Below are 16306 nucleotides of genomic sequence, written 5' to 3'. Positions count from 1 at the left end.
GAGAGAAGAATGGAGGATTCTGTTTGTGTGATTTATATGACACATAGGGGCCGATTTAGTAAAGTGCGAAGTGACTAACGTTAGCGAAAATTCGCCAGCGTGACATCATTTCGTTACTTCGCTGATTTACTAACGGGCGCTAGCGAAGGAGATAGACTCTATCGGTACTTCATTCCCTAATGCCAGGCGAAGTTGCGCTCTGGCAAACGAACATAACTACGCAAAAGATGCGGATTTTACTGAACGTTACCTCTTGCGCCAGACTTGCCTTCGCCACCTCAGACCAGGCAAAGTGCAATAGGACTTCCACAAAAAATTGTTGAAATTTTTTCTAAGTCCCAAAAAACGCAGGCGTCTTTTACTTTTTACAGGGTGATAGACTGAAAAAGATTGTAATTTTTTTTTGGGTACCCTACTTCCCCCCCTACATTTCCTAACAAATGGCCATAAACTATACACTGGGCTCATGTGTAGGGCATTATAACAACTTTATTTTATTTTATTAAGGTTCCCTGGGCTTGTGTAATGTATTTGCTGCAACATTTACTTCAACTTTAACTTCCCGTAGTATGCAAATTAGTCAACACTAGCGAAACTTTGCTTTGCTTGGCGCAGTAACGCTAGTGCAACTTTGCAAGCATTTGGCACCCTGGACGCAATTTTGGATTTTCGCAAATTAGCGTTGTCCTGGCGAATCTACGCCTGGTGAAGTGTTGTAATGACAGCGAAGCCATTGCTTGTGCAGTTTCGGAGGTAAGTAAATTTGCCTGATTGACTATTATACTCGGGGTCAGATTTAACTTTCTTACCCCCTAGGCCCAGCTGTTGTGCCGCCCCCCGCCTGTTGCAATTTATTAAATTGCATTAAAAAATCTCCTTATCTGAGCCAACATTATATTTTTGCACCAACCTCTGACTAAGTGCTATGGGGTTAGGTTTTGTTAGGTAGGGACTCAATGGACTACAAGACACATTCGGGGACAGGATTGGCTCACACGGCTTTTTAAACAAATTTGTATCCTATTAGTTCTGCAAAATGAAAATAGGTAGATTTACTCTTCTGTTTTATCCGTCTTCCCAGGGCCTGACATATTTGCAAACACAGAGAATTATCCGTCTAGATATCAAGGCCCAGAACTTGATGTCAACATCAAAAGTTAGTAAATCTCAGTATCAAGATAATGCATGGATGGTGCTGAACTGAGTGAATGGGATTATTGACAAAGGGAGGTGTTTCCCCCCCGAAATGTTGATTTGTTTGGTGGCATAATAAAAGGGGTATACTCCCCAACTGCATAACCTTGTGTGTATCCGTTTCTACACTTGTACGTTGCTAAGGGACCCGGCCGGGCCAACGGAAGAATGCACCACCATTGCAGTATTTAGTATTGTCCTTACCAAATAAAGTTATAATACTTGTGTCATGCAATTTCAGATGATTTCGGCCTTGCTCAGTGTCGAACTGGACTGGGGGGACTGGTCCCCCGCCAGGTCAGTCCCCTCTCCCGATCAGATTCAGGGGGGATATAGTTTTTTCAGGCGCTGTGCAGCGCTATCTGCAGCACCTGTTGATTTAGGAGCGGTACAGGCGCGCCGAGTGTCTGTGCATGGATAGTGCTGGGTGTTTCACAACAGTGTTGTGAAACAGGGTCATTTGTTCAAAGAGAATAAATAAGCTCTGTATAAACAAACCTCTCCCTACCCCAAGTGCTTTTTAGTGAGGAGCAGCTCATGATACAGTGGGGTTATTTGTGGGCTGATCATTTGTTTTATCAGCTTCTGCAAAAAATGCTAAATGCCCCGTTGCTTCAGCTCATCTTGAAAAAGGGCAAGTGCCCGAGTTTCTGAAACTTCAGGGGCTACAATTCTTTCTAAAAGATGTACCTACCCAAAAGTAGATCCCTCCAAACTGCAGATTATCTGACCCAGACAAGTAGCATTGGTTTATTAATATGAGTTTATTACTGGTCCATTTACCTCTCGTAGTCATAGTTTTCATAGGATGGCACCTACCTATATTGGTTGTTTCTTGTCATAAAGTGTCACCTGCTAGAATAGCCCAGTGCACACAGTAGTAAATTGAGCACGCCATTGTATATGCACCAGCATCTTTGCCCAAGTAACTTCCTCGTGAGGCAACTTCGGAAAACAAATTGCTCGGAGTACCACCCCGCCGGCGATTTACATTTTAGCTGGCGAAAAGGCAGTTCGGGGAGATTAGTCGCCGTGGGACGATTCTGCCTGTGTGCCCTGAACCTAAAGGGATGGTGGATCGGGCAGTGATTATGTGTAATTGCTTTACTAGCGCTCATGTGCAAACTCATCCCACTTGGTTCTAACCAAATTTGCATCTCTCTGCTGGTGCATCTAGTTATGAGCCACTGCATGGGACTCTAGGATATACTAATGGATCTTACTGCTGGCTAATGGGCACTGATAATCTTCCTTTATTAATTGTGACGTATCAGTGCTCCTTCCCCAGGCACATTTACATACACTCCTCTCCCACTGAAAGCTCTGTGTGTTTTGTTCATATAGAAGCAGTGGAATATTATCCAAGGCCAAAAAAGAAAAGAGACACAAAGAGCCTCAAAGTAAAAACCACTGTTTATTATAACAAACACAGCAGCCACCTGTTTTTTAATGTTATAATAAACAGTGGTTTTCTATTCCCCAATTATCCTCCATATTTAAATCCCCCCCTTCCTTCCCAAGACACAACAATACACAGGCCTCTATGTGCCATATATACAACAGATTTTTAATTATACTGAAAATAAATTACAGGAAACAGCTTTAAATTGAAACCAGACAAATTTCCACAACAAAAAAATACGCTCAGTGATTTCTTCTTCTTTACCCCCCACCCACAGGGGGTCGAGACAGCAGTGTTCAGGGCAGGGAAATATCACAAATATATCAAAATGGCAGATTTATGCAGGTTATGCATTCACACTTTACAGGAGCCACAAATGTTCCCACCGCGGGGACTTTACTTACTACGAGATTTGGCATGGACTACAAAAACTCGATACAAAATTGGTATTTATAGTATTTATATGTCATATACATGCCCTGTCTGATCTTGTGTAGAAAATAACTAACGCTGTACAGATGATCTGAACTTCTAGAGCTTTAGGCAATTATTTTGGATGGACTGGCTTCCTATCCCTCCCACCAGCCCCCAATAAAATGAACTGTACTTTATATATTTACATAAAGGCTAAACAGGGGGGAAACGAGCAAAAACCCCAAAATATGACAGCGCCTCCCCATGATATGCACCTGTGTAATGGCAGGTTTGTGGCTAGAGGAAGGCAATGTATTCAGTAATGCCTCAAGCCTTTATAGACATACAAGGCTTGCACAGTTAAAAGGCAGTGAATTAACCAGAAGAGCTTCCTCTCCACTGAACAGCGGTGTGACAATCCTCAATAAATACTATGGATTAGACAATTAAAATCAAACTGGACACTACATTCAGATAAAAGGGGTTCCCTCCTGTTGGTTTAATGGAGGAGGAGTAGGAAGTGGACTCTCATCCATGACAGTCCTAATCGTTAGCTTTGTAGGCTTCATTCTTCGGAGACGTGTTTAAAACCGATTCTGATAGGCCGAGTTATTCTGGGTCTACAGTCATCATGGTAAACTTTGGTTTATTTGTATTTAATAAAGTTCTCATGGTACAAACAAGCAGACGGGTGGGGGGGAGATGCCGCTGGAGATATGGATTGTCAGTTTGTCTTTAGCCGGCCACTCACTTGATCTGTAAGACCTGCCTTGATGGAGTTTCTCACAGTTTGCCTTATGTTATCCTCCATCAAGTTATCACTTAGTGGTTTCAATAGCTGCAGCATGGAAAGAAGATGCAAAAGAAAAAAAAAAGGATAAAAAGAAAGTCAGAAACATGTGGAGAAATGAATGAACATGGAAATCTATGGCATGAACCTATGAGCATGAGCTTTTCTCTTGTTTATTTACAGATGCAGAACCTCTATAAGCGTCTCTAGGCAATACATGGATCAGCTCGCATAAGAATAGAGAAAGTAAAGAGCAGAAGTACTGTTTAATATTTCTTCCTGTTATTGTTTGTGGATATCCTGTGTCTCTGCGCTGACGTGAGAGACAGGCGAGGCAGCCGCCCTTTGCACACTTCATAGAGTTTGGAAAAGACCTGGAACATGGAGCGGGTGGTTAGGAACAAAGAGAACACAGAGCGTTGGATAAAGAACAGAGGAAGGGGTGTTATTGGCTGGAAAGCTCACCTTCTTCGGACTCCTCTGCAGCCAAGGAAAGAAAAGGCAAAAGATGAAAAGAGAAATAAAGGAGAGGGGAGACGTAGTACACACACAGTGTTACTGACACAACCAAGACAATGGCCTGTGTGTGTGTCTGGGAGTCACGTACAACACTATAACATACAAAAGATGGAGCTCAAGAGAAATAACTGGTTTCCTAACTATCTGGGGTAACAGTTTTATGCAGAGGAGCGTCTGAAGGGCCCTGGGTTACAGGTAAGTTCATGTAATAATGAGCTTGTGTGTATTTATTATGCTGCACTGTATGTGAGGTGCTGGCTATTCTGGAACTAGTTCTATATGCACACACAGTTGGAAGTTTTGCAGTATTTGGATGCTCCAATGTCATATGATTCTTACCCAACAAATACACATATTCTAAAAATATTTGCTCAAACGGTTCCTCTATCACAGTGCTGTTCAACTTCTGTGCTACCGAGGGCCGGAAATGTTTCTGTCCTTCAAGGTAGAGGGCCGATAATGGAAGCCAGTGTTAACCACTCCCTCTTTTTAAACCACACCCACGTTTCCAAAAGACCAAAAAAACCAAATGGTTGGTGCTCACTGCAGGGATATCACTCATATGTTAAAAGTTGTCATATTAAGACATACCCTTAAATCTGTATGCCTACTCCCGTCTCAATGAAACAGCACCCCAAGCATATTTAAAACTATAGGAGCCCCTAACAATAATTTTCAAATGCTAACAAACCCCCAGAACAACCCCCTACCAGGCACAGGGAGCATAGGGCAGACAGAGCATGGCCTCATACAGGGAGCATAGGGAAGGCAGAACAGAGCAGGAGACAGGGAAACCTATCAGGACAACTCTTAGATGTACTACATACAGTGACACAGTGCTGGTGCCACTTAAAGGAGAAGGAAACCGTTTCGGCACAAAACCCCTCCCCCCATAGGCCCCCCTCCCATCCGGCCTACCCCCCCGGCAAATGCCCCTAAGTTGCCACTTACCCCCTCGGCGCAGGGCCTCTCTTGTGGAGTTCACAGGCGCCATCTTCTCCCGTGCGGTCTTCTTCCTGGATTCCCCGGCGTTTGGTGGCGCATGCGCAGTAGGAGCACTTGCTCTACTGCGCATGTGCAGAAAGTCACAAAGTTTTACGATTTCTTTTTTCGGCAACTTCGTGACTTTCGGCGCATGTGCTGTAGATTCCAACCAGCAAATGCTCCTACTGCGCATGCGCCGCCAAACGCCGGGGAATCCAAGAAGAAGACCGCAATTTAGGGGAATTTGCCCGGGGGGGGTGGGTGGAGGGAGGGGATCAATGTGTGAACAATGCAGGGGGATCACAGGTGTGAACAATATAGGGGATTAGACTGAATTTGAGGTTTAAACAATGGAGGGGCCAGTTTATCTCTGCAGTGATACCTTTTAAATCTTACACATGGTAAGAAGACACAGCAGGCAGACTTTGATGTGGGGGCCACACAAGGGGGGGGGCACACAAGCTGGTCAATTTATTATATCCCAACCCCTAAACATGTTCTTGCAGCACTGACACAACCCAACCTAATAAAATGTATTCATGCTTTATCTCTAGGCAACCACTAGATAGTCCTGTTATATTGCCTATGAGGCCAGGGGTGCTATAAGGCACTGGGGGGGGAGGGTAAACATCTGATTGGTGGGACCCGTTTCTCCAACACAGTTTGTAGTGTACAGTAGACCAAATTGATATCTAATAAGATCAACACATAACAGCGCTAATCTAATCAGCCCAGGCTGTGCTTCCTATTACTGGTCCTATGGTTATCAAGCTATTAGGGGGAAACTTCACCTTTAAACTACAATTTATTCAACTATAGATATATGCTCTATTTCCATTTTCTTCTAGTCTGACATTTAAAATTCTGTCTGGTTTCAGGTATTTCCGAAAAAAACGAAAGACTGAGTATTGTAGTCTAATGTGGACTTGTCCTTTAACTGTACCTGGCCTGCACATTAGAAGCGACTTGATGCCTGTGCTTTTGAAGAAATAATATATGTGTGTGTGTGTTTGTAAGTTGTGCTCAGCACTAATTTTTAAAACCATTAGGCGGGGGTGCAATGAGGCAAAATACAAGACTCTGCACTCAACCCATTATCAATCTATTAAGGACATTGAGACATTTTGTGCATACTGCTACTAAAAAATGCCTTACCCTTTAAACAAAGCAAGGATTGCTTGTCCATATATTGAAATATATTTAAGCCGGCTTTGACATAGTTAGCCATATTGCAATTTATCAGCAAACAATCCCTGTTTTGTTTAAAGGGTAAGGCATTTTTTAGTAGCAGTATGCACAAAATGTCCCAATGTCCTTAATATATTGGTAATGGGTTGAGTGCAGAGGACTCTTGTATTTGTGTGTGTGTGTGTGTGTGTATATATATCTATATATATCTATATATCTATATATATATATACACAAATGCCATGAATATCCTGTAAATTATATCCTTATAAACGGTGAGTTCTGATGTAATTTCTGTAACATGACTCACTGAAATTTGTGTATTATAATAAATCAAGTACCCCCAGTTGCAAAATATGAGGATATTAGAAGTTACCTCAGAGTTCTATGACCTGTATAAAAACACTCGGCCTTCGGCCTCGTGTTTTTATATGGTCATGAAACTCCTCGGTAACTTATAATATCCTTATATTTTACAAGAGGGGGTACTTTATTCACTATATATATATATATATATATATATATATATATATATATATATATATATATATATATATATATATATATATATCCCTTCTAGCTGATTAATATAAGGTTTCATGGAGCTGATCATAACCACAGATAGAGTTGGTACCATTCAATTGAAAGGAAGAAACATCTTGTGTTCCATTGCACTCACCTACCAACACATGCTAAACTTACCTGTGAAAAGAGCAGGACATTTAAGAAATCAATAACTGATTACCAAAAAAAAAAAGATGTCTCGCAAATGAAAATAAATGAAATACAACAGCCAATACGTACCTGTTCCCATATAATCTCAGCAATTTGATCTATTAGCGTTCCAAGTTCTCTGAACTCTCCCGAGTACTTGACGTAGGCCCAGGTACAGAAGGACAACAGTGTTAACCCCATGATTAAATTGCAGATGGTGGCTATTGAGTTCATGCCAATGAAGCCCGTCAGCCCTGAGATAATGTACATTGCAAACATGACGGCAAAAAGTGTGGCCGGAGTACGAGCAGCATAGAAGATGTTTTTGCCATCGTTGTGCTTCAAGAAGTTTGCATAGGTCTCCTCTATCTCTGCCTCCAGTTGCTCCTGATACCGGCGGCAGAACTCCTCGCCTCCCATCTTTTTCACTGAGCGGAACTGCTTGATGCAGGTTTCTTTCAGGTCCAAATGCTTCCTCTCTAGGTCTGAAGGTGCTATGTATGGTTTATCTCCTCCACAAACCTGTTGGATAGAGGAAAAGTTACGTTTTATATTCTAGCGAGTGCCCCTTTCAAACATTGCAAATGAATGCATATTTTACACAGAGGAAGCACCCTAGTGTTGTGTTGCCTTGGTATTTAGTTGTACATTATCTACAGACAAGTTGCATGACAAGAGACACAGAGGGGAGTGAGACTAATGCGGAGAGCACTGGTTTAGGCGATTCCTGTAGCGTCTGTCACTATGCCAGTTTCCAGTTAAAGGGATTCTGTCATGATTTATATGGTGTCGTTTTTATTTCTAAATTACACTGTTTAATTCACTCTACAATATAAAATTTCATTCCTGAACCAACAAGTGTATTTTTTTTAAGTTGTAATATTGGTGTGTAGGGAGCCATCTCAGGTCATTTTGCCTGGTCATGTGCTTTCAGAAAGAGCCAGCACTGGCTCTCTGGCAGGTTGTTGGAACTGCTTTCTGGCAGATTGTTGTTTCTCCTACTTAATGTTACTGAATGTGTCGCAGTGGGACCTGGATTTTACTATTGAGATCTACCAGGCAGCTGTTATCTTGTGTTAGGGAGCTGCTATCTGGTTACCTTTCCATTGTTCTGTTGTTAGGGCAGATTCAGGAAAGATTAGTCTCCCGGCGACACATCTCTTCTTCGGGGCAACTAATCTTTCCGAACTGCCTTCCCACTGGCTAGAATGAAATTAGCCGGCGGGATGGCTTAGTTTTCCAAAGTCGCCCAACTTTGATAGACTTCGGAATACTAAGTGCTCCGAGTGCCATCCCTCCAGCGATTTTCATTCTAGCCGGCAGGAAGGCAGTTCGGGGAGATTAGTCGCCTCGAAGAAGAGGGGATTTGTCGCTGGGCGACTAATCTCCCCGAACCTGCCCATGTGTCTCTGCCCTTAGGCTGCTGGGGGGGGGGGGAAGGGAGGGAGTTATGTTATGTCAAAGAGTGACTGAAGTTTATCAGAGCACAAGTCACATGACTAGGGTCAGTTGGGAAACGGACAATATGTCTAGCCCCATGTCAGATTTCAAAATTAAATATAAAAAAATATGTCTGCTCTTTTGAGAAACTGATTTCAGTGCAGAATTCTGCTGGAGCAGCACAATTAACTGATGCATTTTGAAAAACACATGTTTTCCCATGACAGTATTCCTTTAAAGGAATTGTTCAGTGTAAAAATAAAAACTGGGTAAATAGACAGGCTGTGCAAAATAAAAAATGTTTCTAATATATTTAGTTAGCCAAAAATGCAATGTATAAAGGCTGGAGTGATTTGATGTATAACATGTCAGTCAGAAGACTACTTCCTGCTTTTCAGCTCTCTTGGTTTACACTGATCAGAGACTTGAGGGGTGGCCAGATGGGTCATATCTGTTGCTTTTGAATCTGAGCTGAATGCTGAGGATCAATTACAAACTCACTGAACAGAAATGTACCATGTGGCCCCCCTTCAAGTCGCTGACTGGCTCAGAGTTATAGAGCTGAAAAGCAGAAAGTTGGATTCTGGCTGTTTTATTAGAGATCTGTTCACTCCAGCCTTTATACATTACATTTTTGGCTAACTAACTATATTAAAAACAGTTTTTATTTTGCACAGCCTATTTACCCAGTTTTTATTTTCACACTGAACTATTCCTTTAAGGCAACAATGGGCAGCAGTTGGGGACATGCCTAATAGGTCTGTTTATTTGTTTGCTGCTTTTCTAATCCTTTGCTTTGTAGCTTTTTACAGAGTATGGATGCCTTCCGATGGAAGAAACGTACAAAAAAAAACCTCCGGGTATTAAATAATTTAGTAACATAGGGAAGAATATAAAAAAAAATCTGTTTGCTCTTTTGAGAAACGGATTTCAGCGCAGAATTTTGCTGGAGCAGCACTATGAACGGATGCATTTTGGAAAAAAAAAAAACATGTTTTCCCATTACAGTATCCCTTTAAGTTAGAAGTTTGTTTACACTGGTTACTGTTACAACTTGTTCCACCGAGTGGCAGAATGTAGGATCTGTTCTTCAATAGGATGAAATGATCAGCAAACAAGAATAAGTTATAAGGGGTCGTTTACTTATCGCCCCACAGTCAGTTGTGAGAAACATCACATTTATGTATGGTGCCTGTGCCAAAATTCATTTGTTCTTATTCTGTTGCACTTGGTGTTGCCGCCTTCCTCCTCCGCTACTGATGCAGGAGAACCCTGGAGCTACAGACATCTGTGAAGCAGCAACTCCATGGTTCCCACAGCAACTTGTGTCAATAAGTGCAGCAAAGAATATGGCGCACACATATCTCAGAGAGAGCAACGAACAGCAACTTCACAAACCTGCTCCATGGATCTACTGTACGTGTCTTTTGCTCCAGCGACAGCAGCCATGTTGTTTGCTTCTGCAGTCGCCTAGAAAACAAACACATCCACTTAAGCCTTTATAGTTGAAAAACCTCCTCTTAAATAGTATGTAATGCTTAGATTATACCTGCAGCATGGACTTGGGGTGGGGCAGTTCTTCTCCTTGATAGATTTTGATGTAAGCCTTTAGAGGGAAAAGTAGGCAGAGTTATACTCCACTTGATACCTTCAGTATTTTACAGATAATCAGATTAAGGATCCATAGAAGCTGTACAAAAGTGATATCTTTATTTTTTGGCTAACCAAACAGATGTTGCATTGAAAGCTTTCAGGACCTTTATTCTACTAAACAAGGTGCCTTTATGATGGAGATATACAGGTATGGGACCTGTTATCCAGAATGCTCGGGACCTGGGGCTTTCCGGATAACGGATCTTTCTGCAGTTTAGATCTTCATACATTGTCTACTAGAAATTCATGTTAACATTAAATTAACCCAATAGGCTGGTTCTGCTTCCAATAAGGATTAATTATATGTCAGTTTTGGTCATGTACAAGGTACTGTTATTATTATAGAGAAAAAGGAAATAGGACTATTTGGATAAAATGGAGTCGATGGGAGAAGGCCATTCCATAATTCGGAGCTTTCTGGATAATGGGTTTTCGGATAATGGATCCCATACCTGTACTGAAACTGGAGAGACCCAATAACAATGTTTTTTCAGTTAAGTTGGTTTCATATAGTTCCCCAGAAATAAAGACTTTTTCCAATTACTTTCTATTTGTGACTGTTTTTCTAATACTGAAGTGTAAAGTTAAATTTTTCACCTTAAGTTTGTCTTTCTAAAGCAGCTCTGGGAGGGGGTAAAAAGGTGAAAAATAAAAAACAATAGATAAACTTTATTTTTGGTGTACAATCTGAAAAGAAATGAAAAAGGTGTTTTAAGGTGAACAACCCCTTTAAAGGGAAACGATAACCAATTTGTGGGTCATATGTTCATCTCTATTAAAAGATACTAAGCAACTTGCGTTGGCAGAGACATTCTATAGATATATATGCCATCTAGTGGCAAGAAATAGACTGTGCACTGTTCTGCTGCTGAGAATAATAAATAGACGTTGCCAGTTCATGGACAGATTATTATTATTATTATCAACATGTATTTATAGAGTGCCGCGCTGTAAAGTAAATGTGCTTATTCATCTAAATCACTTGAATTACATACATAGAACATACAGAGTTACATACATCTCAACCAGAACAGGTTCAAAAGGTGAGGAAGGCCCTGTGCAAAAGGGCTTACAATCTAAAGGGAAGGGAACAAGACACAAGATGTGGCAATGGCAAGATCAAAAATAAGCAGGTTAGAGATGTTGCATTTGTTATTGCATTTGGTAGCTAAACAGAGTGAGAGTAGGTTTCTCTAAAGAAGTGCGTTTTAAGACATCTTTTGACAGAAGAAAGGTTGGGGCGAAAGTTGGACAGACCATGGGAGAGAATTCCAGAGGAGGGGTGCAGCCCTTATAAAGTCTTGAATGAGAGCATGTGAGGAGGTAATGAGAGAAGAGTTGAGTAGCAGGTCAGTAGAGGAGCGTAGTACCCAGTTGGGCGAGTATCTAGAGATTAGTTCAGAGATGTAGGGTGGGGCAGAGTTATGAAGTGCTTTAAATGTCAGGGTAATTTGTTTGAATTTTATTCTGAAAGGTAGCGGAAGCCAGTGCAGGGATTGGCAGAGTGGCATGTCAGAGGAGGAGCGGTTACTGAGGTGTATAAGCTTGGTGGCACTGTTCATTATGGACTGGAGAGGTGACAATTTCTGGAGGGGAAAGCCAATTCATAGAGAGTAACAGTAGTCTAGATGCAATATGACGAGAGAGTGAAGAGGAATTTTGGCAGCTTCTTGGGTGATAAATTATTGTATTTTAGATATGTTCCATGACGTGTGACATGATTTAATAAGTGATTGGATATCAGGAGTGAAGGACTGGGCAGAATCTACAATAACCCCAAGGCACCAGGCCTGGGGAGGCGGGTGATAGTGGAATTGTTAACTACAATATATACTTCTGGGATGTTACAGGTGTTCGTTGGAGGAAAAAGAACCATTTCCATTTTAGAGAGGTTTAATTTAAGGTAGTGTTGCGACATCCAAGTAGAGATAGGGAATAGACAGGAGGAGACCCGAGTTGAGATCAGGAGAGGAGAGATAGATATTGGAGACCATACAAGTTGATTAATTTGCAGAGGGAGGAAGTATAGAGAGAAAATAATAAGGGGCCCAGGACAGAGCCTTGAGGAACAGAAAGAGGTAGGGGAGAAGATGATACTCCATTGTAGGAGACACTGAAGGAACAATTAGTGAGGATCTGTACGGAACACACAACAAACGTAACCCCCACCCACTGTCTTACCTTAAAGTATTCTAGCAGATCTCGACAAGTCACTTTAGAGCCACTTATTTCTTTTTCCACCAAATTCTCTGGAGCGAGCAGCAAGGGCACCAGTTCACGCAGTTCCTTTTTGAACTCATCATCGATTTCTATTTTCCAACAGAAAAAACAAAAATATAAATTAGTCATTGACATTTTAACCATTGGCTTTGATGTCAACCCTCCAGCTCAACTGCACTTAGAGCAATGAGAATTTAACATTAAGAATGCACCATCCTCCTAAAGCTACAATTAGGCCCGGCATTCAATTCTCCACCAAATGAAAATATTTATTAAGGGACAAATACCACACTAAATATTTTCAGTTAATGTGGGATTTACCTTAAATGATCACAGTACAAGTGTGTTTATATTTCTTACTCCATCACCAAATAATCCCAGTTGTTTTCTAAGTTAATGGGAGCTACGTTCTGCTAAACAGATACACTTCACCAAGTCATTTGCGTCAGCACAAATGTAGGGACAAATGGGAAAGTAAATGAGATCATGAACGATTACAGTACTTATAAACAAAAAGTTGACGTTCTCCAATCAAAGTATTACCGACTAATCTGCCATCAAAATATGGATTTGTCGCAACTTTCAGTCCAGGGTGTGGCAAGAGGAAGCAGCCGATGTTGGTGAAACAAGAGTGTATATGCTTCCTGACATTCTGTAACTCTTCATGCTGGTTCTGCTTCACCTACAGGGTTAATAGGAATTGCACTTAATTTGCTCATTAATAGAATACTTATCAGATGCAACAGGCAATGTATTCAATTTAGACGCAAAAGCTAGCCAAGTAATTGTATAAGACAGCACTAGAATAGAACACTTAAATTGTGAGTTTTATTATTTCTGGTGACATTTTCTGTTCAGTGGGGATATGGACTATTGCTTAGACCAGGGGTCCCTAACCTTTTTTTTTTTATCCGTTGAGCCACATTTAAATCTCAAAAAAGTTGGAGAGCACCATAATCATGCTATAAGTCTCCAGGGGTGCAAAGTATGGGCTGTAATTGTCTATTGGTAGCCCATATGTGGACTGGCAGCCTAAAGAAGGCTCTGTTTTGCAGTATACATGGTTTTTATGCAACTAAACATTGTTTCCAAGCCTGGAATTCAAAATGTTGCTCACGAGCCACTGGTTGGGGATCACTGGCTTAGGGCTCTTACACATGAGCGTTTTTACCTGCGCTCCCCTGCGTTCCATTTTTCGGCGTTCAGCCGCAGGGAAGCGCAGGAATAGACGCATTTCATTATTTCAAATGGGGCTGTACTCACACAGGTGCGTGTAGGCGCCGAACGCAGGAAAAATGCAGCATGTTGCGTCTCAACCTGCGTTCGGCGCCTACATGCACCTGTGTGAGTACAGCCCCATTTGAAATAATGAAATGCGTCTATTCCTGCGCTCCCCTGCGGCTGAACGCCGAAAAACGGAACGCAGGGGAGCGCAGGTAAAAAAGCTCATGTGTTAGAGCCCTTAGACTCACCTATCTATATTGTTTAAAACTTTAAATAAAGATCTAATCAGGTGCAGCAGAAAGGTCTCTACTCTCAACAGAAATGGTGACAGAAGCACCTGAAATCATCATCCTTGAAAAGCAGCTAGTATGAGCCATGCTCACTTTTAATCTTTCATTTGCACTTAGACTGTAAGCTCTACGGGGCAGGGACCTCCTTCCCATGTGTCTCTTACCACATAGTACGTAAACTCTTTGTTCTGATATGATTTCTGTATATATACATTGTGAGATTTGCCTTCCCCATGTATATGTTTATATATATATTGTACTTTATGCATTGTACCGTACTGCAGCTATTTAACAGTGATTTACAAATAAAGTTATACATAGATACTTTTAGTGACACTGCATGGTAGTTCTGAACTTACTGATACCTGTGATATCACTGATGGCTCTTAATTCATCATTAATAAAGGGCCTTAAATGTCGCTGCCTCCTGCTTTGGGTTTTAGCATTTATGGATATATTGGGGGTTATGTAATAAAAGGCACTAAGTTTGCCCAGGAGCAGTTACCCATAGCAACCAATCAGCAGGTAGCTTTTACTGGTCATCTGTTTAAAAGCAAACATCTTATTGGTTGCTATGAGCTACTGCTCCTGGGCAAACGTAGTGCCTTTTATTACATATAGGCGATTGTGTTTTATTGTGGCATAGAAAGAGTAGTTTTTTTATTGTATTTTCAAATGAGAACCAGAAAAAAGTACAAAGGTAAGACAGTTGGCAGGTTAGAATTAATGCAGCATAAAGTGTACTGTACATTGTGTTTTCTTTACAACTTACTGGACAGAGATATGTCACTGTGACTTATATTTTTTAAACAATGTCAGTCAAGTTTATCACTGTCAAAATAAAGGGAAAGGGCAGTTGTTAATGTTTTCTGCACACTGCACTTGTTCTGCTCTGACAGTTCAGAAGATAAGTGCCTGCTGACCAGTGTAAAGACCAAAACAATCTCCACCCTGATTGAGATCTGTAGAAAGCCTGATGACATATCAATCTGACAAGCTCTGTAGGATTCCACCATGTAATCAGATGTTGGTCGACGAGGCAGATCAGTCTGATCAATCCCACGATTTGGGAGACCAAATCAAGCAAATAAATCCTTTTTTGAACATCAATCTGAATCAACTCATTTCCAGTTTTGTTACAAAAATAAATATTTGCCTAATAAAAGAAACAAATTAGCAATATACATTCATTACAAATTTTCAGTGCTTTTAAAGTTATTTGTAAAAACAATTGCTATTGAAAGCAGCATTTGCTTAACTCATGGTTGTTACTTTTTAAACAATGTTGCAAAAGTCTTCACTCCCCAGCAAAGACAGGTCTGTTAATCAGCTGCCTTGTCTATTGTATCAGCAGTCTGAGCCATCAGGAGAGAGAATAGAAAGGTACAAACACTGCTTTCAATAACAATACATATACAAATAACTTTAGAACCATAGATAAATTGTAACGAATGTATTTCTCTAGGTCTGCTTGGGGGACACAGGGACAGTGGGGTATAGCTGGAACCACTAGGAGGCATTACACAATAAAAAAAAAATAGAAACTTGATCCCTCCTCCTCCTGCTATACCCCTCCTCTGTAGGCAGAGACACTCCGTTTCGTTGTGTCCTCAGGAGGTTAGGACCGTCTCCTGCATTCAGGAGTATTTTACTATTTATTTTGCTCTTTTATTTTTATTTCATTACAATTCCTTCACATGATATGGAGCTGGACAGCTACACTGAGTAGTCTGATCCATTACTTGAGGATGTCACCGGGGTCTCTTGTGCTCTGCACTGACCATCCAGCATTGATTCCCTCCCTCTGACATACAGAGAGAGGATGCGCTGGCCGGGACACAGGGCTGAGGTATAGCCAGGTTTATCCTGTGGCTCATTCCTCCTTATATGCCCCAAGGACCCCTACACTACAGTCTGGGAACTCCTGCCGTGGCTCATTTAAGGTAAGCATATATCCTTACTAGCAGCCTCCCCCTCTGCACAAACCATCTGCCTTGCACAGCAGTATAGGAGACTTTGTTGCAACCTGCAGGTCACTAGTTCAGACCCAGGCAGTATGTTAATCAGCCTCCACCAAACACACAGGCACTTGATAAAGGGCTGCTGGGCCGAAACATTTTGTGTGCAATAAAGAGCACCTAGCAGCAAGTTCTGCCTTTTCACTTGCTTTCTCTCAGTTCTCTAACTAATTGGTTAATTTCCTACACCTGGAGCGGGGGTGCCTTACTGAGATCGAGAGCACAGCTGCCAAATCTCCAGTCATCTCAACAAATT

At 41.4% G+C, this 16306-nt stretch overlaps 1 protein-coding gene across 3 annotated transcripts in view; it reads right to left on the bottom strand.

The window, feature by feature from the left end:
* Positions 1–2740: 2740 nt before the first annotated feature.
* The window catches only part of atl2.L (atlastin GTPase 2 L homeolog), a 56606-nt gene continuing 43040 nt past the window's right edge, over positions 2741–16306 (bottom strand). The window contains exons 8-15 of one of the 3 annotated variants that reach the window (XM_018261902.2): positions 13062–13200; positions 12480–12607; positions 10195–10251; positions 10044–10115; positions 7296–7727; positions 4266–4280; positions 4064–4174; positions 3757–3848 (exon numbers count right to left, since the gene is read on the bottom strand). In XM_018261902.2, coding sequence (XP_018117391.1) covers positions 4067–4174; positions 4266–4280; positions 7296–7727; positions 10044–10115; positions 10195–10251; positions 12480–12607; positions 13062–13200 — 951 coding nt within the window. In that variant the 3' untranslated portion in view covers positions 3757–3848; positions 4064–4066. 3 annotated transcript variants of the gene reach the window in all.

Source organism: Xenopus laevis, chromosome 5L (assembly GCF_017654675.1).
Source record: "Xenopus laevis strain J_2021 chromosome 5L, Xenopus_laevis_v10.1, whole genome shotgun sequence".
NCBI classification, from domain to species: Eukaryota; Metazoa; Chordata; class Amphibia; order Anura; family Pipidae; genus Xenopus; species Xenopus laevis.
This window is presented reverse-complemented; position numbering and strand designations above follow the sequence as displayed.